This window comes from Sceloporus occidentalis, unplaced genomic scaffold, assembly GCF_023333645.1.
Source record: "Sceloporus occidentalis isolate IW3139 unplaced genomic scaffold, rSceOcc1.0.p SCAF_164, whole genome shotgun sequence".
Lineage (NCBI taxonomy): Eukaryota > Metazoa > Chordata > Lepidosauria > Squamata > Phrynosomatidae > Sceloporus > Sceloporus occidentalis.
Genome location: NW_028317144.1, coordinates 1,274,412 through 1,301,400, shown reverse-complemented (window position 1 = coordinate 1,301,400; position 26,989 = coordinate 1,274,412). Strand labels below are relative to the sequence as shown.

Sequence of the window (26,989 nt, the reverse complement as noted above, 5' to 3'; positions counted from 1 at the left end):
CGGATGCCCCACACAATCCACTGTTACCAGCAGTCTTGCCTTATGGCTGATGAGTTGTATTACATCCACGGGGCATTCGCAGGTAAACTGTTACTCGTCAGAACATTTGTATTTTGTGTTCAAGTGCCTTCTATTTATATTCATATTAAACAGTTTAATATAAATATATAAAACGTGCAACTTTCATTTTTGTATGGTATCAGTTGGTGTTCTTTGAATGCAAAAAGATGACCCCCAACTCTCGATCAATCAATCAATCTTTACACTAGAATGGAAACCATACTTACTGGTGATCCACTCCCCAAAAAAAGTTTAATCCCTAACGTCCCTTTCAAAATGCTGCAAGAACATGGAGTAATGGTTGCAGTAGGACACAATTACCATTACTTATAGTAGTGTAGTTATTTCCAGCTTGATATCACCTACAGCGTTCCACATTAGTGCGTTAGTCTCTTTGTGGGGGCACATTTAAAAGTTTCCCAGGGACTGTTAAACTGCTTTGGTGAAGCTTGTTTTCATTTAATTCGCTGCGTGCCTAAGTGAAACAGCCCCTGGCTGTGGAACGGTCCGTCTGTCCTTTAGCCCTGGTTCATTTTCAGGCAGGCAGAGAGCAGAGAGAGAATGTTTCAGGATTCTTTGCCTATTTAGACAACGACAGCAACAAATTCACCTGAGCGGAAGAAAGGAGATACAGTCAGAGGATACAGCAGACGGCCTTGAAAATGGATATCCTAACCTACATAGTCTACAACTAACTGCTGTTGCAATGGAATATTCTCTTTAACCCCTTGATGACAATTGCCGGTCCGGGCACGTCACGGAAATTCAAGTCGATAACGACAAATGACGTGCCAGGACCGGCATGTCTTTAAACAGGTGCAGAAAGCAGAACGCTACCTGTACGTGCAGAAAAAAGCAAAAAAACATAAAAACATTGGGTATTTCTAAACTCAGGACAAATAGTAGAATCTATTTAGCAGGTTTTTTTATTACCTTTTATAGATGAGTAAAAGATTTTTCAACTAAAAGTTAGAAACAGTCATTTTTTTCTAAATTTTTCACCATATTTTATACTTTTTTTAATAGTAAATAATATGATACAATCAAAACAATGTCATCTAAAGAAAGCCCTTCTTGTCCTGAAAAAGACAATATCTAATGTGTGTGGGTTCAGTAAACGGGAAAGAAGAAAATTACAGCTAAACACGAGCAGCGCAGAAATGTTAAAACGGCCATTGTCACGAAGGGTACAAAAAGTAAAATCAGCTTTTGTCACGAAGGGGTTAAAAAGAAAAACACATACATTAAAGAATAGCAACAAAGCAGCGCAGTGCTGATTTTGGATAGATCGGAGCAGATGTAGAAGCATGCGCTGGCCCACTTTACTCTGAATAAGTCTTAAAATTAAAAACCTCCCTAATCTTGACACTGAAAGGGTTAACATTATAAATGCCACCTCGATATCATCTCACAAAAAGCAGACCCTTTTTCCTGTACCTGTTCCATTGAGGGGCAGGCAATAATCTGCAAGTCTTCACCATCAAATTCTTCCTTCAGCATCAACAGGAGCTTTTGGAAAACTTGCTGAATGTTATTCTGCAATAAGGGGGGAAAAAAGGCAAAATGGTAAAACTTGAGGAAATTCCAGTATTTCAGAAATTAGTGTGTTAGCTTCAAAACAATCGTTTCATAATTAATGAGTACTATCATTATCTGGCTGGCACTTCTGTTCATTGCTTGTTGATATAGACAAGACACATGTGAAGAAGGTGGCGCTGGCCAACAGTTAAAAAAAATAAATTATATATTATATATTTTTTTAATTTTTTTTAAGACACTGTCCGTATGACAAAGGCCATATCAACTACCAAGCTGTACGATGACTGAAGTGATATCCGTGCTGTAGTTGCCATGGTGGCAGGAAATTAAAATAACAGCATTCATTAAAACGTGTGTTGCTTGCGTGAAATGGTATGATCGTCTTTGAAATATTGTCTTTGCCTTCCTTCGACATTGTGATATTAATTACTATACACATATTGTAAAATATCTTTTGTGTATTACATTAAAACTAGAAGAACAATTAAAATTCCCCAAAATAGGTAAGGATATACACAGTCTCAAAACTTACTACATAGGGAAAACCCACAAGGTTAGTTCTTTGTAACAAAGGCTGTCTTGGAATTTTGAAACTAAGCAGGAAAAAGATCTTCACAAAAGCACCGTTGTTCCAACTGATCTGAACAAGGACGTTTCCTCAAGTTGTGTGGAACTTGGTTCCTCGAGTGAGATGTCCAGTCTAGTTTTATTACACCTTTGGCCAGGCACAATGTAATGACAGATTACAAACTTGACAACATTCACCAAGCTAGAGTACTCACTCTAACAGGCTTGAACAGGATGAACTCTGTGTCTTTGCTGGCCAGGTACAGTGACATACTCCGTAGAGTCCGCGGCAACTTAGTTTTCATGTTCTTATAAGTGCAAGACACCAGGTCGTTAATCTTTACTGGGGAAGAAAGACACAAGACAGCACTCAAAATCTAATAAGACTCAAAACAACAAGGCGACAAGAAAGGAGATCAAACATCTGGGAAGAACGTGAGGAACATATGGGGCAATACGTAGTGATGAGTGCAGAAATAAGAAGCATTGAGGGGTTTGTATGTTTAGAGATGGAATTATCTGGTTCTTGACACAATGTGAAGTCGGTAGAGGGATGGACATAGTGGAGCAGCAGAAACATGAGACACGCATGCCTAGCTTTGGCACTCTGGATACATATAGAAAAATGATGTCCTGTGGGGGAGCCTAAAGCCAAGTTACTGGCATTAGGGTACATAATAGGTCCAATTCGATTATAACCTGCCAATTTTTGTTACAAATGAAATAAAACTTTTAAAAAGAACAGTTAGTTGAAATTGCTGGAATCCTGCACTTATCACAGGCTACATGAATCAACTAGCCATCTCCTTCACAAATCCTGAATATTAAGATACCTCACATACCTGGCTGTGCCCAAGGTTGTTGCGACAGATTGTACTTTGGACCTCCTTGACTAGCCATAGTTTTCAATGCAGTCACCTGAACAAAGCAGGGTTAGAGGAAAACAAATCCTTTAAAAAATAAAAAGTAAATCTCCTGTGAAATAACGCAGTATAATTTTATGTCCTGTCTTATTCTACTTTTTTCCCTATATATATTGTACAACCCAAAACACCAGTATGTTTATAGAACTTTGGTTATAGCACCAGTATTTAATGAGTTTGACTTGACACCATCAGAAATTCTACTTGTATCCATGTAAAGATAGATTACTGTATTAATAAATCAAAGTGCACACAGCCAATGGTGCCCGTGTTGTTTATGCTTAAGAGGTAAAGGCATCACACTGCCCCCTAGTGCTTGCTGGAAATCTCAAAAAACAAGCAGAAAGGAAACAGGTTTTAATGCAAAAAGACAAAATATGTAATCTATAACAAAATACAGAAATTCAATCAATGCCTAAAATAGGTTCGAAAATTGTCCCTACGTCTAATGATAAGTTAATTATGAAGTTACATCTAGAAAGTTCGATCTCACTTTCAAGAATACAGAACCCTGTATACCCCACAAGCAAGATTCACATTTACTTTTGCCATGAAATCTTCTAATGGTTCCACAAAAATCTTGCTCTGCTGCTGAATAAACTGCTCACAGGCTGCCTTGAGGTGACGGTCTACGTCTTTTTTAGAGTCAATGTAATGCTCCTTTATTTCAGGGGTTCCCTGCAACAGATAAATCTCTCTTAATTCATTTCCAGACAAGAGGTAATGCCAGCAGACTTGGAGGAATCCTTATAAAGCTACACGTTACCTCCAGAAGGAACTCAAGAATGGCATTGTTGCTGTTGAGCCTGAAGAATCTAGGAACAGTCTTAGGGTGAAGAATTTTAAATGCTGCATCTATGAAAAAACAAATGGATGAAGTACAACACAGGACCCCAACTGTTGTATTAAAATACAGTTGAGGTACAGACAATTCTTATTAATATGAAATTAAAACTAATGTACAATATTAAGAAAAGTGAGGATGGCATTTAATGAATAGATTAAAATGGAGGAATCCATACATTTGGGCCTGATTTGACCTATGGGGACAATTTTCAAGATGCCTTTGATGTCATAGTGTGATGTCATATGGAAAAAGTGTTAATGCTATGTGATCAAAGATCTCTCCATTACTTTTATTTTTAAGAACAGTAAGAATAAAAAAGCAATTCAGTTGCAAAGTGGAAAAACAGCAATTGGATTGCTCACGGAGGTAAACTTTTCTGTTTCCAGCCAAATTCCGGGTTTTTTTCAAAGGGCAAAACATAAGGAAGCTCAAAAGGTATAGTCTGTCCCCTGTGTACAACTTATTTAATGGGAGAATTGCACAAAAATATTAAAACAACTGTATTCTAATTATATTTCTGTTTCAAATAGGGTAAAATCTATTGTTAATAATATGTAATGTTCATTCCACTATTTAATTACTTACCCTTTTAATAGTATACCTGCAGCGACTTACCTATTAACGAACAAACAGGCTGACAAAGAAATATACTCGTGTAACAAATGTGCGAGCAACTTCTATTGTCAGCCAACTAAAAACACTAGAAAGGACATATTTACCACCGACCACAACAGAGACATAAGTATTACTGCTTAGGCTTCAGTAATGTTCAAATGCAATGAAACAATACAGTTAGCTTTGGTTAAATAGTAGAAGACAAGAACGAGTGTGTTAAGAGAGGTGATAAAGCCATTTGTAATGGCTGGTAGTTTGAACAGACATGCAGCGAGCAGTTCCCCTATTCCACTTAAGATGATTAATCAAAGAACTAATGGTCGTCACATACAAGCATAAAACACATTTTTTGTTAGAAATACCTAGAAATGTCACTAATTAGAAATATTATCTATTTCCATAAAAGGATAAACAAACAATTAAAGCTTCTCAAGCACATAACTTTACGTACAATTTCATCCGGCATGCATTGTCCGCTACCAGAACATTACTTTATCATTGAACCTAATGCAAACTGTATTGCAATTGTTAGCAGGCACATGAAGTATATTAGGTAAAGAAGGAACATATTTCACAACACAGGTTCAAATTCCTTCGCTGGCATTCTACATGCCTATGACCGGTCTGATCTCAGTATTTCCAAACCTATCTTGAAGCTTGGCAATGGACACTTACAGGTCTATACATACCAAGACACTGCTTTGGTTTTACTGCTTTACTCCAGTAAAAGGCTACAAGGATTATAGATGCAAAAGATTAAACTTGCATGCAGGTACATAGAGTATGTTGTTAGCATGCATGGTATTGCAGGTGAACATGAAAAAAACCACAACAATCATTTGGTAGATGCCCAGAGCCGGACGGGTTAACCCCATCCAGCTCCCTCAGCCACCACTGAGTAATACCTCTTGTTCTTTTGAGGTCCAGGGAAATTTCCTTAATGGTGAATTCAGTGTGAAAGGGAGCTATTTGTTCACGAAGGATCAGGAGATGTTTGATGAGGAACAGCTGTCCATCAACCTGGGTCTAAAATAATATAGAAAAAGGATTTTATATGATGTCACCTAAATGAGCATTTCTCATGTTCCCCACAGTCTAGTATGCCTTGTACCTATGGTCTCCAACCAAACAACCCCAATGTTGTACTTTTTTAAATTTATTTTTGAAGTGACCCTATGTTATTAATAGCTGACAATATACAAGGACTGTTTACAAATTTGCAGTGTAGATTCATATCTGACTAGCCTTAAACTGGGCCGATTCTGAGGTATCCAACTATCCAGAACAGTGATACATGGCTTAGTGAAGGTGGTGCCACAGGGGCCCATAGGACCCCCCGCCATTTGCCCACCGCACTGAGAGGCAACCATAGAATAAAGAAAGAAAGGGGGAAAAAAAGAAAATGCGGTGCCGGGATGTGGTGCGGAGGACATGACAGCTCATGAAGTCCTTATGGCCAACAGAGCCAATACCTGCATGGTAATTTTTATTATTATATAATTCAATTATTTGCTAATGGGTGCAATTTTATTAAAAAAAATTTTGTTCTAATTTGATTAACAGTATGATTTGTTCAAATCACATAATTTTCTCCAGATTTCATATACAATCTTATTGGTTAGAAGATAAAGCACCTTCCACATTAGTCAGTCAACTAAATGCATAAAACCTTACTGACGTTTTACCAAGCAGGTATTCATTCACTCGCTCATATCTGTTGCCAAGTGAGTACAAACACAACCTGTAACAAATATGGAAATCTGGAGTAAAATAATTGCTTTTCAGATAGATAACACTGGGCTGGATGCTATTTTTTTCCATCTTAATAACCCTGGTGAGAATTTTCCACTCTTAAATTATACAGATAGTATGTGTGCAACATCATCAAACCAAAAACTAGTAACAGTCTAGGGGTGATCCATTCACATACTCCAACAAACCAAGTCAGATACTGAACAAGATTTAGGTTGGAAAAATACAGAGGTCCCGTAAAGTAATATTTTATTTATCTACTATATTTATGGCTTCTATGGCTTGTATAAACCATGCATACGCAATGGCAAAGCTATTCCTGTAGTGGAACTTGAACATGGTACATAAATGATATATTCAGATCAATAAACATGACTAAAGGAGTTTGCCTTTATGTAAAGTCCAGCCTAAAGGCCACACTGCGGGAGAATATATGTGAGGGAAATGATAATGTGGAGTCATTATGGGTAGAAATATATGGAAAGAAAAATAATAAAATACTGATCGGGGTTTGCTATAAGCCACCAAATATAATGGAAGCAGCAGAAGATCAATTATTAAAGCAAATAAACAAGGCAGCAAATCACAATGAGGTGGTTATTATGGGGGACTTTAACTATCCCGACATAAACTGGGAAACCGAGACCTGTGAATCTCATAAAGGAAACCGGTTTCTGACTATAAGTAAGGATAATTATCTGTCCCAAATGGTACAGGAACCGACCAGAGGGGGCGCCCTACTGGACTTAATATTGACCAACAGACCTGACAGAGTAACTAATGTGCAGGTCAGGGGGCATCTAGGAAATAGTGATCACAATATAATACATTATAACTTGTCCTTCAATATGGGAACTCTTAGAGGAGCCACAAGAACTATGAACTTTAGGAAGGCAAAGTTTGATTAACTAAGAGAAGCCCTTAACACTGTAAATTGGGAAAATGTCCTCAAAAACAAGAGTACAGACACTCAATGGGAGATTTTTAAGGATATCTTAAATTCTCAATGTGAAAGGTACATACCGTATGGGAATAAAAGAGTCAGGAACAAGAGAAAACCAATGTGGATAAATAAAAATGTAAAGGGGGTAATAAATGGCAAAAAAAAGGCATTTAAGCTACTAAAACAGGAAGGCAGTGAGGAAGCACTAAAAAGCTATCGGGAAATAAATAAAATATGTAAAAATCAGATAAAAGCAGCAAAAGTGGAGACAGAAAGACTCATTGCCAAAGAGAGTAAGACAAACCCCAAAATGTTCTTTAACTATATAAATAGTAAAAAGGTTAAAAATGAAAGCGTTGGCCCCTTAAAAAGTAATGAGGGAGAAGTTATAGACGGGGATCAGGAAAAAGCTAATCTATTAAATATATTCTTCTCTGCTGTATTCACAGAGGAAAATGAAATGCCAGGTAATATACAGCAGGATGAGATAACTGCCCCAGTACATGTCGCCTGTCTAACCCAGGAAGAAGTGCAGTGCCGCCTAAAAAAAATCAAAATAGACAAATCACCAGGTCCAGATGGCATTCACCCCCGCGTTCTAAGGGAGTTAAGTAATGTAATAGACAGACCCCTATTTCTAATATTCAAGGACTCTATAGTGACAGGGTCTGTTCCCCAGGACTGGCGCATAGCAAATGTTGTGCCAATATTCAAAAAGGGGACAAAAAGTGACCCGGGGAATTATAGGCCTGTTAGTTTAACTTCTGTTGTGTGTAAACTGTTTGAGGGTTTCCTAAGAGATGCTATTTTGGAGTATCTCAATGAAAATAAGTGTATGACTCCATATCAGCATGGGTTTACAAGGGATCGGTCCTGTCAAACTAACCTGATCAGCTTTTATGAGGAGGTGAGCTCAAGACTGGATCGGGGTGAATCGCTGGATGTCGTATATCTTGATTTTTCCAAAGCATTTGATACGGTGCCAAATAAAAGGCTGGTACATAAAATGAGAATGCTTGGGCTGGGGGAGAATGTGTGTATGTGGGTAAGTAACTGGCTCAGTGATAGGAAACAGAGGGTGGTTATTAATGGTACATACTCTGAGTGGGTGACTGTTGCTAGTGGGGTACCACAGGGGTCAGTTTTGGGTCCTATTCTTTTTAATATATTTATTAATGACCTTGTAGAGGGATTGTATAGTAAAGTATCAATCTTTGCAGACGATACTAAGCTCTGTAACGTGGTTAACACAATAGAGGACAGTGCACGATTACAAATGGATCTGCATAGGTTGGAGGCTTGGGCTGGGATGTGGCAGATGAGGTTCAACACAGATAAATGTAAGGTTATGCACATGGGGAAGAAAAATCCAGGCTGGGAATATGTATTAAATGGGAAAACACTGGGGACGACTGACATGGAAAAGGATTTAGGAGTTTTAGTTAACAGTAAATTTACCTGTAGCGACCAGTGTCAGGCAGCTGCTGCTAAGGCAAATAAAATCATGGGGTGCATCAAAAGGGGCATAGATGCCCACGACAAGGAAATAATTCTACCACTGTACAAGTCACTAGTCAGACCACACATGGAATACTGTGTACAGTACTGGGCACCAGTGTACAAGAAAGTTATAGTGGAGCTGGAGAGGGTTCAAAGACGGGCAACCAGAGTAATAAGGGGAATGGGAGGACTACAGTACCCAGAAAGATTATCAGAATTAGGGCTATTTAGTTTTGAAAAAAGACGGCTTAGGGGGGATTTAATAACTATGTATAAATATATAAGGGGACAGTACAGAGATCACTCCCAGGACCTATTTATACCCAGGACTGTATCTATAACAAGGGGACATCCTCTACGGTTGGAGGAAAGAAGGTTTCTACACCAGCACAGACGGGGGTTCTTTACAGTAAGAGCGGTGAGATTATGGAACTCTCTGCCAGAGGAAGTGGTAATGGTAAACTCAATAAAAGAGTTCAAAAGGAGCCTGGACGTGTTTCTTGAAAGCAATAATATTACAAGTTATGGATATTAGATTAATAGGGACAGAACGTTGATCCAGGGATTTATTCTGATTGCCATATTTGGAGTCGGGAAGGAATTTTCCCCCTGGTATGGGGCAATTGGCATCTGCTTCATAAGGGGTTTTTTTTGCCTTCCTCTGGATCAACACAGTAGGGACACAATATGTATATAGGTTGAACTTGATGGACTTTGGTCTTTTTTCAACCTTATGAACTATGTTACTATGTTACTATGAGAGCTCTGTCAATAAAATAAAATAAAAAAAAAAACTGCAAAATGGCTAAATAAGATTTGACCTCCCCAAATCACACCACAAAGAGTCAATGTTTAGATCAGCTCCAGGTGGCTGTTTAGGGGGTCTCCTAATATTATATTATAGTATTCACATATTAACCGAGAAGAAGGTGTAACTGTATATGGGTTAAAAAATACTATAGAATACCCCAAAGGGAGACACAGAACCAATATAACAACTTTTAAGGGGGGTATCCCTGTCTCCCCAACTACCAGTCCAGTGTGATGACAGGGTTAAAAATCCCACTGCCCCTCCAATCTTTGTCCTTTTTTAATTACCGATTTTTTTTTTTTTTTTTTTTTTTTAAAACAAAATGTTTACAGCATTGGGAAAGGTTGCAATACTTATTTCTGCTGGAACAAAGTTTGCAATGCAGACACATGGTAATTATTATGCAAGTTGTCGGTTTTTTATGAGTGTATGCAAATTGTGATTTTTTGGGGGGGGCTAATACAAGATGGCTTTTGGTGAATTTGCTTTAGTCCAACTTGCATTTTTTGTCACAAGAATCTGCATTTTTGTGGCAAATGTGGGCTTGCTATAACTAATATAATTCACGTATTCCATAGGATTATTGAGCATTACTGATTAGTAAAATGCAGGCTTTGGGAAAGATCCTCTTTACGGTGTATACAAAATTTGCCTTTCACAACATTACTTCCATAACCTTATCACCCTCTTGCTTAGCGAAGCTAGAAAAAAGAGATATGCTTGTGCGGCTGACTTTTACAAAGACAGGTAGCCAAGTATAGAATGATTAATGGCTGAGCGGTGATTACATTGGATAAGTGCTAAAGAGCAGGGCATAACATTGATGCGCTTAGTCTCGTTTCACAGCTCACGGAGACGAAAAAATCCTTTCTATCTGACAGTCTGCAGCTAACGGCTTCAGACGTCTTCTTCAGGCAGAACAAATTCTCTGACCGTGTTTATTCATCTAATCAGAAGCAGAGAAAGCATGGAGCGAGCCACAGCGGGTATTTTCTTCAACCTCCTCGTACTTCGGCAAGACTCCAGAGCAAAATGCCAACATATGACAGAATTACCGAATATAGCAAAGAATATGCAAGAGTAACATATGTGTATATATATATATATATATATATATATATATATATATATATATATATATGTGTATATATATATGTGTATATATATATATATATTACCATATTGGCTCGAATATACGCCGCACCCGATTATAGGCCGCAGTTTGGCGCTATTTAAAAGCAAAAAATATATTTTTTATTTATTTAACGTATGGTAGGAGGCTCCCATCCTCCTTACCTAAACTTTAGTTTTGCAACCTTGATGTACGTTGAGAATCAAGGTGGAACTAAAGTTTCTGCTGGGGGACCGCATTTTTGCCGGACCACACTACAGAAAACGTTCTGCAGTCTTCTGATCCGGTCTTCCACACACCCTGGAGAAGGTAAAAATGCTAAACCCCGTTTATAGGCCGAACCCCCACTTTAAAGATTTTAATTATGGGGAAAAAAGTGCAGCCTATAATCGGGCCAATACGGTATATATATTGTGCCAAGATGCATGAATTTGGTGGTTGTTAATTTGCTTCCAAGCCCACTTGCGATGCCACCAGGAAGCATGGCGCAGTAGAGTTGGTCATTCTGATGAAGCCTGTGGTGATTTTATTTCTGCTTACGATGGCATTATCATCTAGACACTGCTGTAAGGTACTGGCTGCTGCAGAGACAGTAAACCTACATCGGACCGGTCACCTTCTCATAATATTAAGGGACCCATAACAATTGTAATTTTATTTTACCGGCTCCTTCTCCCCAGCACCTAATGCCCGGCTCCTCTTGTAAGAGGATGCATTGTGGTGCACGAAGCAAAGGGTGAAGGGTGCTACATGTCCCTTTCGGCATTACATTTATATAGCCACACATTACTAGCAAAGCCAGATCTTCTCTTCTGGCCAATCTGAAACTGTAAAAAGGGTCAATTCAAAGCAAATCAAATATGAACTGTTTTTTTCTTTACTCAGATCCTACATTTTATAGTTCTATAAAGGTTTCTATACAGTGCTGGGAAAAAGTATTTGCCCCCCTTTGTGATAATTTTTTCTGTTTTGGCTTGTTACAGTTAAATGTTCAGATCATCAAACTAATTAATAATTAACTTTGAAATGATCATTTAATTTATTAAAAGGTAAAGAGTTAATCAAAACCTGTATCACCCAAGGTACGATGCTCTTATTGTGAAGTACTGAGTTAGCTCTACACCAGATGTAACGGGACATATGTCTTCCAAAAAGATTCTTTACATGTTAGCCTGGGTCCTTTTGTGACCTCCTAGATGAGCCATTGATTCACTCTTTGCGGATTTTTGGTAGGCTGGCCACTCCAGGGAAGGTTCACCCCCTCCATTTGTAGGTAATGGCTCTCGCGGTGGCTCGCTGAGTCTCAGAGCCTTAGAAATGTCTTTGTTAGCCTTTCCAGACTGATAGATCTCAATGACTTTGTTTCTCATCTGTTCTTGGATTTCTTTAGATTGCAGCATCATGGACTGTTTTTGACACCCTTTAGCCTACTTCAATTTGCCAGACTTTTTACATTTGGTTGATTTAGTATCTAAGGGCCCAATTACTTTTTCACATAGGATCTGCATGATTTTTCCTCCCCATTAAGTTATCCTAGGTTGCAAATTGTTGTTATAAGGGTTGGATAAGGAGAAGGGAAATAAATTGATTAGATAATGATGGCTGTGGTACAATCTCATCTTCCAGGAGGTTAACATTTAAATTAAATAATTTCTGAAACTTCCACTGACGAAAGTTACAGGGTACAAATAACTTTACGAACGCCATTTTAGTTATGCTTTTTAGCAACAGTTCTATTTAACCCTTCTATTCACCCATTAACAGCAAAGTCACAGATCGGATTCTGACCTTATTTTTGGAGATGGCGTCAGATGCTCCCAACAACGACTGAATACAGGCTGACAGGGCCTCCTGAGACAAGCCTTGGAACACGGCTTTCTGTTGGAGAAAGACATAAATTCATCTATATTAATATGAAAGACAAAGTAAATTCAACCAGTTTTAGAACCAAACTGATGCATTTGTATTTAAACATGGACCTATTAGCACCTCTAAACTACAGAGAAAATATTAAGAAACCATTGCAATAAAAATGCATTTAACAAATAATCTCAATACTGTACACTGCAAACAAAATCAAATAGTGACAAGTCCACACAATACTGTTCTGCACATACACACACTATATGCTTTTAAAAGAGAAATGCAGACAATTCTATATTTTATTATTTTTTTAATAATCTGCACTATAGTTGACTTGGTATTTCCCCTCATTGCTAGGGTGCTATGGCATGGTATATTAACAACAAATGAACTTAAACATAAATCTGATACCATACAGCTACCATGAATACAAGATAAGATCAAAGACGCAATAAGTTTTGGGCAGACTAGATGGTTCTCATCTGCCACCAAATTCTCTGTTAATATAATAATAATATAATTATAAGAATAATAATAAATGGGCACGCAATGAAACAAAGTAGTGAGGAATGCAAGCAGGGTGCTAAATTGCATAGTGAGAAATATTTGTATTATATACACCTCAAGAAGTATAATATTCTGGAGAGAGTTCAGGGAAGGGCCACTAAAACGGTAAATGGTTTGCAGGATAACAATTATCAGGAAAGACTAATGTAGTGTACAGATGGGATAATATGACAAAAAAATTAAAAAAAACATTTAACCCTTTCAGTGACGACCACACACGTGATACGTGAGCTACACTGGCTGCCTGCACGACGGACCGATTGCTGCCTAAGCTTCGCTCTAGGGACCTCTCAAACATGTTATTATGCCAGTGATGTCACAATGACATCATTTAGCTAACTTTATTATTTTTTTTATTTTATCATTCCAGGGTGTCAAAAGATGTCCTTACCGCAGCAAGAAAGTCAGGACATACATGTACGCCCTAAAGGGCTTTATTGAATGCTTTTTTTAGGATGTACATGTACGTCTATAAAAGACTGAAGGAGCTAAGGACACTCACGAGTAAGGATATAGCTCCAGCACAGCCAATTCACCTCTTTACGTATGCTTGCTTTGTGAGAACAGAGACATAACAGCATGGGCCTTCCACAATTTGTGGTGGAAACGACCAGAAGATTGCAGTGCAGTACATGCTTTGATACATGAAAAAAGTCCATGACCTTTGACAGACAATTTCTAGTACTTACATCAATGCACCTGTATAGCTTGGAAAGGCACACCAGCGTCCTTTTCACTGTTGGGTACCACATCCCATGCAGATCCGCAGGTGAAATGGTATTCTCAGCCCTTAGGCTTAAAGATTCAGAAGAGCCTATGTACCATAGTCAAACATAACGTGTTACCAATGAAAAGACCAAAAATTACTGTGATAATAATGAAAAAGTCAGACAATAAGATGTGTAATGACAGACTGAAGCTCATTTGGGACTGTAAAACGTTCAGGGTTCAGTATTCCTCAAACTAACCTGTAATTAACCCATAACAAAGTGTAGCCAATTCTCATTTGGAAAACTTTTCATTGTGGTCCCTTAACGCCATGACCAATTAATAACTATATCACAAGTATATCCTGCCATAATTGTCTGATATAGTGCATTTCACATACAGTTGCTTAAATGGCTACAATAAAAAGGTATTAACTTTGATTAAATACTCCACCTCTCTTAGATATAGCCGTATAAGCCTATTTTTCTCATCCATTCAGAGAATATAAAATATCAATGCTTATTTGCTACTTTAAAAGCCACACAAGTAGAATATATTCTGGTTATAAGCAAAAGATCAAGTTATGCCAAATATAGATAGTTTTATTCTTTGTTTAAAGTGTCTTGTATTTGTTTATTTGTGACAAAAATAATTAGATGTAAAGACAGAAGTGAATAATGTCAATAGGGAGTAAGACCAAACAGCGTTAAACTCCCACTAGATAACAACAGAAGGCATCCGCAGATTCATGGTACCCAGAAGAAAATGTTTAAATGGCATTACCATGGAAACGCCACATCAAACATTACTTCTAAAGAGGCATTTTCATGAGATATTGTTACATGGTCTTTTTACAGCGAGGGAATGAAAATGACAACTGTATCAAAACATTTCCAAGCCCTTCATGGTGAAAGATGTTTAACCCATTCCTGCAAAGGAACAAGCTAGAAAATCCTTTATGGCAAAAAGTAAGGAAACTGGGGGTGGGTAATCAAGAATTAGAGGCTGTGGTATCTGAAACCGCATGAGCAAATACTAAAACTAAGTGCACAACTATTTGCATATTACAGGGACGCTCCAGCCATCATATGAACGTTAATGGTACGTTCTTATACCACCTTATATTTCACCTATTTTTGTATAGGAGGTATTCATCTTAATCCTCTCTACCCATTTTCTCTTTTGGTTCCATCGAACACAATGCCTAATCAACTATGTTAGCACTTCATAAGACCATTGTGTGCTCTACAGGTTGCACATGTACAGGGTTCAGCCATCACATTCTATGTTTCTATGTACAAATCACTGTAGTGTAATTCGGAACAAGAAGAAAGAAGAAAACACCTACCACTTTTTATAAGGTTATTGGACTCTGGGTCTCCAAGCTGGACATCTGAAAAAGAAACTTCTGCAGAATGCAGTTTCCTTTGTTCTTCTCTGAGACTCTCTGCAATTTGCTAAAAATTGAAGATGTGTAACAGGTTAGGAGCAAAATTTACATGACATTATTCGTAATAATATATTTATTGCGGACAGTAGGATAAGCTTATTGCTGCTATGACCAGTAATGTTAAAGTACAGAGAGCATCTGCTATACACAAATTTGCAGCTGTGTTAAAATCACACTAAACTGGCCCCATAAAATACACAGCAGATATGGGAAGATTATTAGTTCTGTCACCATTATACAGCATAAGCCCTTCTGGCAAGCTAACAAAGTCCATTCGAATGGACGCGACCGTCTTGAACACATAACAAAATATTTATATTTTGGGTATTACTGTAATCAGGGGAGGTTGCTGAACATAACTTGGGTCATTATTGTTCAGCTGTGACACCTAGTGTAGAAGGATTCTAAGTAAAATTGCAAAAAATTTGTTTGCTATTTTAGTATAGGGTTTTACAAATTATCACCAATAATTTATATCAATAAGAAAAATCAAAACCATTGTATTTGAGGTCTGAATAAAAGACAACCTTGGATTTTTTTTCTGTAAAAAAAAGTGTTAAAATTAAGCAAATACAGCAATAATGCTTTTACCTCCTACGTAAACTCCAGAGGGCAGCAGAGTATTAAAATTACTGCTGCACATGCGGTCTTGGCAGCTATTGCCAATAAAAACAGGTTCACATTAAGGGCAACCTTACCTCCATCATTTCTAGTTTTTCAGGATATGCAAGGTCCCCTGGAGCCGGTTTATAGCCCAAAATATCTGTCTGTATGTATATGTGTGTCCGGTACACAAGTCTCTCCTGTACATCTTCTAGCATCTGCTTGAGCACAGCAGCAAAGGCACCAAGATGTTCCACTGATAAAAGCAGAGAGAAAAATGTGAAAAAAAGCTTTTTCATAAAATCAAAGAAAAAAAACAGCATTTTCTACATTAAACATGATCTGTAAATAAACCATCTACGGTATTTTAGTGCATTAAATTTAAGAAGGTTTGAGGTGGCAAGCAACTTGCAGCACCAGAGTGTGATGAATTGTCATTAACTGTAAAAAGAACACTTATAATTGGTTGTGAATACACAATTTCTGTGCAAATAATATTTTCTGTACATGCATTATTAGATGTTGTTCCATCTAGTCTGTTAAATTTAACATTCATTACTAAATGCACCGAGTGTCATATAGATTCTTGCCAATACTGTTAAATTCCAAACTCTTCCCAGAAATATTCTTTAATCAAGTAAAATGTTACTCATTTTTAATTAGCATAAATCCTTTCATGTTACAGATTGTCTTACAGACAGGTGACCAAAGTAAAGTTATTAAAAAACAAATTACCGTTGTTCTGTACATGGTCTTCCAGCATCTCAATTTTCAATATGCCACAAAGCTCAGACAATGTTTCTAAATGGACGACGTGAATAATCAGCGGCCTTAGAACATCATACAAAGAAAGGCCAAGCTTCCCCAATAGTTCACTGTGAAGAAAATGAAACACAATAAACAATCATGGATTGGAGAGACGTATGGTGAAACATGTTAACGCAGTGCTACTCAGCGCTATTTACTGGTTAGGACAGTGGGTCTGGGAACAGAAGCCCCTCTGCTGTAAAACTGGGGGCAGGTTGGTCTATTAGAGATCAGATCCCTGAGTGCCGCTGCTCAACAAGCTGGTTACAAGGAGATCTCTAATTATTCACACTAAGGAGGTCTGTGCCATTCCCAGTGCTGTGTGTACAATAAAACATTGGTCTTAATTACAAATCTGCACTAACGTTACTGTTTTTGTCATTATAAGAAGAGGTACATCATGTTGCTGCTTTCTTAACTGGCAGTTCTTTTTATGCACAAACATGGATAAAATGAAAAAGGAGCTCGCTGATCAATTTACACCAAGCTGTGCAGCAAAGCATTTCTTTGCAATGAAAAGTTAAACGCGATTCAGCCAATTATAGATCCACAATGATCTACGATGAAACACATGTACTTGTGATAAAACAAACAGCAAATTGCATCATCTATTTTTAGGAAAAGACCATTTCCTAAATAAAGAAGAAAATATAATTTTGACATATGGAAAAGAACAAAATTCCAGCTATGTAATAATCAGTACAAAATTTACCACATACTCCAATTTTGGTGTCGGTTTGGTGAAAAACTCATTGTAAAGCTGGTGTTCATCCTGACACACGTGGACCATGAACGCACAGCCACTGCGTACCTGCGGGAAACAAAGTAACACATTCAGCGACAATCTCAAACACTGTCAGAGATTTCATTTCTCTGCATGAAAAGGTCAAAAATTGCATTGTATACACTGGAAACGTACATTATTATTTATCATTGTTAGAAAACTACTACAAAGAATATAATTACATCACATGTGTGTATGTAAGAAAGAGCAGGGGACAAGAAGAAAGGGGTGACAAGACAAAAGGGTAAACAAGAAGAAAAAAAAGAGAATGGCATTGTATCTAATTGAAAGACAGAGCGAGCAGTCTGAATGTTCAGAACTTTACAAGAAAACTGCAGGCATTGGGCAAAGCAGATGCGGCGAGTCTGTGCTGTCCCACTGCTTGCGCTATCACTTTCTTGCTCCATTTGTTGCTTACCACTAGAAATACTGAAAAGAAGGATGCATGCTGTGCGTAATCTTACCAGAGCACAATGATCCCTGTTGTTTTGGCTGGTTAGATCAGTTATTGTAGTCGTGATGCTCGGACTCAATAAATGTTCCCTCTGGTCCAGGTAGCATTGATGTATTTCAGCCAGCAGCTGCTGGTATCTTAAAGGGGGGAAAAAGAATAATTGTATACAGCCATGAATCAGAGGTTTTCCTTTTCAGAGGACCATTAGTAACTTCCCTAGAATGGAACATATTAAAAAAATGGTTTTGGGGAGTATAGTAAATTAAATAAATCTCACACTGTTTGAGATAGCATAATGTAGTGTAGTAAATAATGAGGCATTACATTTAGCACTGAATATAGGTTACAGCTTGTACTGTTGTGCTTTGGTTTATGCCCCACATCTTCCCCAGAGAGAGGACAAGCACCAGAGGCATCATTCAGAAACCACCATGACCATACAAAGGATATTCTGATCAGAACACAGACTTTATAATCCCAAATGGTGAACTTGGGTTTCCAAATGCATGTGTTATTCCTGTTTCTATCCCCTGTCGTGATTACGGTGATCTTTGCTCAAAGCTTCCAATCTACTGTCACAAATTATGGTAATAGAGACGACATAAGGTTTTGTGTGCCGATCGCTACATACCCATGTTTTCCATCAGAGGCATGTGCCGTACATGTGATACCAACACCATACATATGAATTTCAAAGCTTTCAGGAGGACATGAACCGTTTAGCATAATTCATTTTATAAAACTACCTATAGATTGTGTCCTTTGTTTTCCAATCAGCATGGCTCTGATTGATAAATAGGTAGGGACTATTTTTGGATCAGTAAAGCAGAGCTCTGTGACATGGAGTGCAAAAACTCTCATAACTATTTTAGCATCCAGTCCTTTCTCCACAACCCCACCATTACAAAGGTTGTCTGGACCAAGCAGTTTCCAGAAAAGAGAAGGAATGACATATTAAAAGAAGGAATAAAAAAACAGGCTGAACACACAAGTCCTATAAACTGCTCACACGGTACGCACATATGGCTTATTTTATTTATGCCACCATTACATAAGGTAATTCTAATAAGGTAAGTCTAATACTAGACTACAGGAGTGTAACATTTATCAAGGGAACATTCGCGGTAGTCAGTAATGACTTAATGATACTTACTCAGGTATCTTCTCTGAACGCTGCTCCATTTGCTCTATTAACGTCTAATTAAACAGAAAAGAGATGTTCGGAAGGTTACGGTTGCACAAATTTACAGGCTGGCAGGATGACATTAGGACTCAGACATACAAAGGAGCAAACAAAGTACTTCTCAAACTCATAATGTGGAAAATCCGTCATAACCTGGGATATGCTTACAATGTAAAGAGCCTACAGCATGACTTTTAGAAGTCAGAGCACCCTTTATAGTTATAAAGTAAATAAGAACCAAAAAATTGCAATCAGCAAAGGTTGGTGATAGCAACCAAAAAGCAGAGGAATAATACATGTCTCCTAGAGGCACCACTTGTGACATTACTCAACCATCAAAAGGTATAGCCCATAGTGCCTAATGTGATATGTCATAGATATATACATAGATAGATAGATAGATAGATAGATAGATAGATAGATAGATAGATAGAGGTTTAGTTTGGTAGATTACAAAAGTGTTAACTGCATTACTACTTTAAGTGTTAACACAATTTCCTTACATCCAGACTGCCTGACAAAGCTTGTATTATGTCAATCGGCCACATTATAAGGTTTTTCCGGGGAAGACTTAACAACAGGCTTAGGATGCAGTGCTTTGAAGCTTAGCTTTCTAGAGCAGTATTTTATCTAACATCTTGTATTTACGAGATTAAGTGATTGTGACAGACTCAACACACTTGAGTCTTGGTAATACTTACCCTAACCTTGGGAGCTGCTGCTCGAAATTTAACATAAAACAGAGTGAAAGCATTGTCTGTATTTGGAACATTTGATGAATCGTGCTGATAAAGCAAAGCAGAGAGTCACAGGTTAAATATTTTCATCTCAAGAAGATCTAAAAATGAAATGCTAGATTATCTGAAAGTCTCCACCAAACCAAGTTTGCTTCGCACCCCCTCTAAAATATACTAGATAGTGTTACATACCCTTTTCAAGAGCTGGTTGGTGAGGTTCTGCAATGTGTTCACAGTGTACGTCTTCATAAGGAGCATTGCTTTAGACAGGCATTGCTTAAACTTCGTCAGGTACACAGGGTAATCTTTATAACTTGGCTGAAATCATTAAAACCAGATGTTACATTCAGAGAAAGTCTGTCAGTCTATTTATACAGCTACAATTTTAGTAAGTAAGGGGGACAGAAGATATAACAGGTGGGGGAAAAAAATCACCAAATATATTGAAACACAGTGAGGCCAGAACAATATTGCTAACGTTACTCCCTACGAGAATATCTTCGGATTTGTTTTGGGGTAAAGTTTACATACATACAAATAGTGAAATAAACTTCCCTCCTGTTAGGGGGACTTTTTACTATTCTCCATGTTTAAGCTACCATAACGCCAACATGTCCCAGCTCAAGAGAGAACATATCACATGCAAGACTCACAAACTACAACAACAACAAGAAAATCTCTTACATGAGATGATATATAAAAAATGCAGTCATCCAGTTTAGATAACATAGGTATAAATCCTTCACTATTCACCGATAATGTTGGGGAATTCAGTTTCTAAATGGGAACAAAGAAAGAGTAGTTAGTTCAACAGTTTACACAAATAGAATATACTCAATGTAAATTTATTGTATGCATAATACACCCTTAAGACCTAAACTACCACTGCAACATTTTTAAAATTGAACTATGTAGCCTTCCCTGTTACAATTACTTCTGAAATTGTATGTTTTTTTGGTCTTTTACAGGTTTTATAATAACGAAACAATAGATGAAGCAGTCATGTTTTCTTGAGTATTACCGTTTAAGCGAAGAAAGTGATCGTAGATCACTTTCTAAGCTCGTTTTAATAAAATGACGTCTCAGGCACGTCATTGGTAGTTAAGTGACCCATCAATGGACGTTAAGGGGTTAAAAAAAAGTTTCAATTTTTCATGATCTATCCATTGATTCTAGTCATTTTGATGAAGCCTGTTTTTCTAAAATGAATTTGCTTTAAACTGTCACAATCTCTTAATCTGATGGTATGTACAGATAATATATATTTTACCAAGTACTTAAACTATGTAAAGACTTACGGTATTTATATTTTCTAGTTCATTAAAATAGGAAAGCTTCTGTTGGATGCTTTCAGCCAGGTCAACCAGTTCTGACTAAAGGGGAAAGAAACATAAAAGAACTGATAAATTTTCATTTTCAAAAGATGAATATTAGAAATTATACACATATGAGCGATAAAAGATATTAAATGTACCAGGGACATGTTAACGAAGCATAAGGCTGAAGTATGGACAGACAGACAGACAGACAGACAGACGCAGGGAAACGTACCTGTTCCTTGAGAAGTTGCTCACAGGCTTCATGTAACGTCCCTGTTTTAGTAGATACAAAAAGATATTGCTTCTGAAGAGACTCCAAATGCTGCAAGGCAATATTCACATCATTTAATATGGCATCACACTGCTCCTGGAATCCGGACAAATAGTCCCTCATTTCACTAGAAAGGGAAAAAAAAAACAGAGGGGTTATATGAACGTGAATTTTTTTATATATAAAGTCATGTTGTTATGCTTTATTTTGTATTCCTGTCAGTATTATAAGAACAAGCAGCTAAAAGTGTAAAATGTCTTAAAATGGAATATCAACTATATTTTGTTATTATTAGTGTCAGATTAAAAATAAGCTTTCAAAAATATTCTGTTTTGCTTTTTTTTTTTTTTTCTTTCATTTTAGCCATTTCTATATGAACAAAGGGCTTTTGTCAATGTTAACTTACATCTAAAAAAAATTTTATTCAAAAGGAACTTTCCCATTAAACCAAAGAAAATATACTTCTTACACACACTCAATGCTACAAACTCCAGATTCGTATAAAGCCACAGACAACAAAGATCCTTTTCCATTCTGATGTATGCGATTATGGAGATATAAAGATATAAACTAGGCTGTTAATCACCAGTTTATTAACACGTTAACCCCCAGCTCAGTGATCAGTATTGACAATTTATTTTTTTTCTTTCTTTACTAATGTACTTACATAAACAAACACAATTACACGCATACACTCGCACATATTGACACATTAACATACTTTTGTGTACTTCTGCCTTTGTGGGTTCAGGGAAGCACTTCTGCTGCCTGCTCCCTCGCGGTCCTCGCACTCTGCTTGCGTCTGAGTGCTGGGAAATGTCGCGCTCAGACATGAGTCAGTGTTCTGGGACCGAGGGAGTGCGGGCCGGTGGTATACACAGTATGCCGGTGGTGTTGGCGGTACTGGGCAGTGTGGGGGTCTCTGTTACGCAAAGTATAGTGCTGCCCTGCAAAACCCTAGGCGACAGGAAACTATTTCTTGTCACCATGGCGACCCAGGTTTCCCTCCAGAAATTAATGCTCAGAACTTCATTATCTATATCATATCAGAGCAAAAACTACATTTGGCTTTTGAGATTTGAATCCCTTTTATTTATCAACAAAAAGAGGTTTATACCTGTATTTTGCATCTTCATCTTGATCCATCTGTGTTTGTAGCTGAGCAAACCATGAAAAAAACTGAAACAAAATAAATACCACATTAATAATTGCTCAAATCAGCCCCTGGGGGTTAAACAGCTACCAGAAGTATACCCATGCATAGCATTTAGCAAAAGAACTTTAATCACAAAATATAAAAAGTTCCAAATACCTGTAACTGCGCACTTTTTAATAAAACTCATTAAACACATACTCAATGTTTTTTAGACTAGATTTGTTATTTAAGAGTCTTCTATTCTACAGTTTACAGTTCTTGTTGTATGTATTGTAACCACCTCAGGACCCCCCCACATGGATCCACACAAACCAATAAAACTAATTATGTTGTTTTAAAGGAAAACAGCATAAGCAATATACTTAATATGTTATATTTTATATAAGATAAAATTTCCAATCATCCTATCCTCTTTCCTCCCCATATGACTACTACTTCTATGTGTCCGTGATGTTGGTGGGCATGAACGTATCACCGTGGTCCTACAGCCCTAAAAGTCACCGCAATGAAGCAGAAAGCAAAAAAACACAACAAAAAAAAACTATCGTTCTTCTAAAACAAAGTAACTACTGAAACCAAACATGTTAATGTACAGATCAAATGATACAGATGGATAGATGTGCCACCAATTCTATACTTCAACTTAAATCTAAAGCTACACATCAAAGAAGAGAAGCACCCAAATGCCACCTCACCCACAAGTAGGCACAAAGCTTTATCCTCATAAATTGATCAAAATAGGTATAAAACCATATATATTAAATTATGTATTTGTAAATAAATCAATGTTCATGAAACCATATGTAATAATACATACCGTAATATATAATAAGTACATATGGACTGTTTGATGAAGAGTGCTTTTTATATTTTTACTGTTTTTATTAGTATATTACTATATTTATATTATTTTTATAAGCATTGATCTATTTAATATTCATTATTCGTTTTATACCTATTTTGATCAATTTATATGGATATACCTTAGCGCCCACTTGTAAATGAGGTGGCATTTGGATACATTACATTGCCTTTATCTGTGCCAGTATTTAATAAAAGGTTTTGTTTAGGATTATCTCCCTTTTCTTGGCTTAGACATACCTAAATTGTTCGTGTTTATATACAAGGTTGACTTTTCGGAAGCCTTTTCAGTTTCTATGGCAACAATCTAAAGGGGCCTGCTTTCACGTCACACTGAAAAATGTTCTTGGTTCGAGAATTATTTCGAGGAAGCCTGCATAAGAGGGGATTATGTTTCTAAAACTTCATTTAGTTAATAAAGGGCGAGATTCAGCAGAGTAGGTGGAACAGCACCTTCAAGTATGTTCTGGCAAACTCAAATACAACATAAGACGCTGTAGATGGATATATTCTGCGTTACTGTTTATGAATCGTAAATCACATCAACACAAGGAAACTGCATTTGTAAAAACCCAGTTTATAGACTATGCAATAAACAAGGTTAACAGAAATGTGGAAAGCAGTGTGGGGAGGTCAGTACTCTGCTCATACACTAGGAGACAATAGCCTCAACCAGGAAGTTCGAAGAAAAGACTTGATTCTTTGTTAAAGTGGAAAAGTATGCACTTTTTAACAAGACTGGAAAACTTTATTCATCATCTAAGGAGCCAGAGAACCTATAAAGATCTGTCTTATTTGCCAAACTTTGCTCCGGGAGACAAATTTAGGAGGAATAGCTACCTTGCTTCTAGGATTTTTCCAGTCATGCCATTTGGATTACTATAAATCCAAAATTTAAAAATATATCCTGTTTTAAAAAAAAAAAAAGGCAAATATTCACTGTGCAGTACAAACCTCTTATATAAAAGTTTATCACATAAAAAAAGGAAATTTAGTTAAATACGGTTTAGAATAAACAATTACAAGTGTGTGATATATATATATATATATATATATATATATATATATATATATATATACACACACACTTCTATATTCATCATCATGGTTTTTTAATATCTTCTGGCACACGTGACTTCACCTATAGGCTGATTATTTATCCATAACGTAGATGCCAAGAACTGACACGTACATAATAGATAAAATGTGTCCAGCAGGTCTAATGGATAAGGCGTTATTCATAGGGATCTATAATCAGGCCCTGAGGCAATCACTCATCAAAAAGGTCTCCAAAGGGAAAAATGCATACAGAAGTCCTTTACTGCTTGAAAAAAACCCATACTCAGAGATGGTTTAACCCACTACATGCCAGAATGCTGTACAACCGCAGAAATAAGATGTTCTCCTACAGATAGTTAACATTATATTACTTTACGGTCACCAGATACTTAATGTAATCCCTTATCACAGCACTGGCATAAAGACGGCTAAAGGATTGATTGTATCATACTTGCTGTGCCGTCTCAATTCGGTCATCCTCCATGCCCAGCATGGAAAATCCTTGCAGAAGGACGTCTTCTGTAGAGTCAGGAACCGCTGAAGATAAAGCTCCCGCGAAAGATCCGCAGGTCAGGCTGCATAAATCTTCAATCGGAAGCTGAAAGGAAGAATAAATGATTATCTTGTCTACTAAAATCACATTTGCGTTTAAAATAATATAATAATTTGAATTCAACAAACATGCAAATATGCCTAAAATCTGCTACATATGCCCTTAAATTCACACAAATGCAAGTCAATGCTTTCATGATACACTATAAGACGCAGTTAAGAACGCTTAAAAAAAAATAAAATATATATATATATACACACACACACACACACACAATTCCTAATGTATAGAAAAAAAAAAAAACTTTAAGGTCCAGCTTGTCACAAAGTGCTGCTATATTAGTGATGATTCTAGATCCTTAGACAATATTATTAATATCCATTGGTAATCACAATATATTTTATAAAATAATGGGCCATATTTTGTTTAAACTCTGAAACCAGCTCACACTCATAAGACATTTTTGTTCACGCAGCACAATGAACAAAGTATTGTAAGCTCCTTGGAGCAGGGCCCGTTTTCTGTTGTTATATACTGCTTGTCATGTCCTGTTTACCCGTTGTACAGCGCTGTGGAATACGATGGCGCTATATAAAATAATAATAATAAATGTGCATAAAGTAATCCTTAAGAAACAACAGCAAAAGGTGACCTTTACAGCTGTCTGTATTTCTGTGTTTGAAAGAAGAAGAACGTTCCAAGAAGCAAAAGTTAGGAGCTTCGTCAAAACACCATCGAAAGATTTATCTTATGGATTTATTAAAAATCTTAGTTTAGGGGGTTTCATCCGGGTTTAACTGCTCCTTTATCTGCTCACATTTGGATCCTTTAAAAAACTGCTAATTACTTTGGCAGCGAGCAACATTTATAGCAAGGCAACTTATTACCTCCCCGCACACAGTTACCCCAAGACAGGCCAAATGATATTTATCGTACACCCAGCTAGTCCCTTGGCTGCAGGGATTTAATGATTTGAATCAGCAATCTTTTCCAGAGTGTTATTCTCATTAATATATTTTATTTATATAGCGCCAACAATTACGCAGTGCTTCTTACTGTCCATACATTCAAAGGGTCTGATAAAACTAGAACAGACACACAGATATATTAGATAAAGAGAGTCCTGCTCACAGGTTTACATTCTACAGGCACATAAAGCCATCAGGGAGTCTGGATTAACAGGGATTTTAACCTTTTATGGGCTTTCTAGAGCTTCATATGAAGCTGATTCTCCACAAGGAGCAGGTAGCCTGCAGAATGTGTTTTGAGCTGCTATATGACTGGGCTATAAGGATGCACTTGTCCCCCCCGGTTGAATGCTTGCCAGCCCTCCCCTGTCTTTGCCTGTTACTGGCCCCTAGTATCCTCACCTCTCCAGGGACTGGCAGGTCCTCCACTGCTGCCTTGATCTCCAGCACGGAGTCTGTCTGCTTCTCTGTGAGCGGGGCTAAAGGATCCGTCCTCCGATCCCAGAGTGACAGCTTCTCCCGGGCCTCCAGCTCCTCTGGCCCAGTCGCCATCATCATCATCATCATCAAGACCATGGACTAGAACAGCCACAGCAGCAACAGTCAGATCCGCTTCCGGGATCCTGAAACCTGGCAACACTGAGAAGAGGCGGTGTCTCCCCGACCCGGAACCGCTTGCGCTGACAGCTCCGACAAACCCCAGCTGACACACAGCAGGATTTCTATCCAATTGCTGGAGCGCAGGCATGTGTCTTCAACAGAGTTGTATACAAAGGAGACATTAACACCGACAGCGTTACAGTGTTTCTGATCTCCAGCACTCGCTTTTATGTTAATAAAATGGCGCAGCCATTTTGCTGGAGACCATTCTTGTAAGCGATACCAATATCGTTAGTATTTAGAACTCAGCAGTTCCACGCAAGCAATATAGCTGATGCACAGAGCATGTTTGCGTCG

General features: G+C 37.5%; 1 protein-coding gene across 1 annotated transcript; it reads right to left on the bottom strand.

Annotated features, from left to right (window-relative positions):
* Window positions 1–640: 640 nt before the first annotated feature.
* On the bottom strand, window positions 641–26,584 carry COG3 (component of oligomeric golgi complex 3). The gene is made up of 23 exons (XM_089501127.1): window positions 26,435–26,584; window positions 24,963–25,109; window positions 22,553–22,614; window positions 21,397–21,562; window positions 21,144–21,218; window positions 20,530–20,622; window positions 20,038–20,163; window positions 19,810–19,893; window positions 19,079–19,122; window positions 17,936–18,062; window positions 17,407–17,498; window positions 16,616–16,755; window positions 15,976–16,136; window positions 15,176–15,284; window positions 13,809–13,933; window positions 12,478–12,567; window positions 5,457–5,577; window positions 3,856–3,944; window positions 3,633–3,767; window positions 3,009–3,084; window positions 2,382–2,509; window positions 1,498–1,596; window positions 641–670 (listed from the first exon to the last, which is right to left on the bottom strand). Exons 1-23 carry the CDS (start codon window positions 26,582–26,584, stop codon window positions 641–643), a joined length of 2,469 nt encoding a protein of 822 aa, XP_089357253.1.
* Window positions 26,585–26,989: the final 405 nt, after the last annotated feature.

Bases quoted from the DNA above. Each gene is read 5' to 3' on its own strand.
- COG3 (XM_089501127.1), bottom strand. From the start codon at position 26,584: ATGGCGACTGGGCCAGAGGAGCTGGAGGCCCGGGAGAAGCTGTCACTC. The intron at 3,945-5,456 runs GTATTACTCAGT...GTTTTTTCATAG, and splicing joins GGACCTCAAAAGAACAAGAG to ATGCAGCATTTAAAATTCTT. The intron at 671-1,497 runs GTACAGGAAAAA...TCTTCCGCTCAG, and splicing joins CCTGCCCCTCAATGGAACAG to GTGAATTTGTTGCTGTCGTT.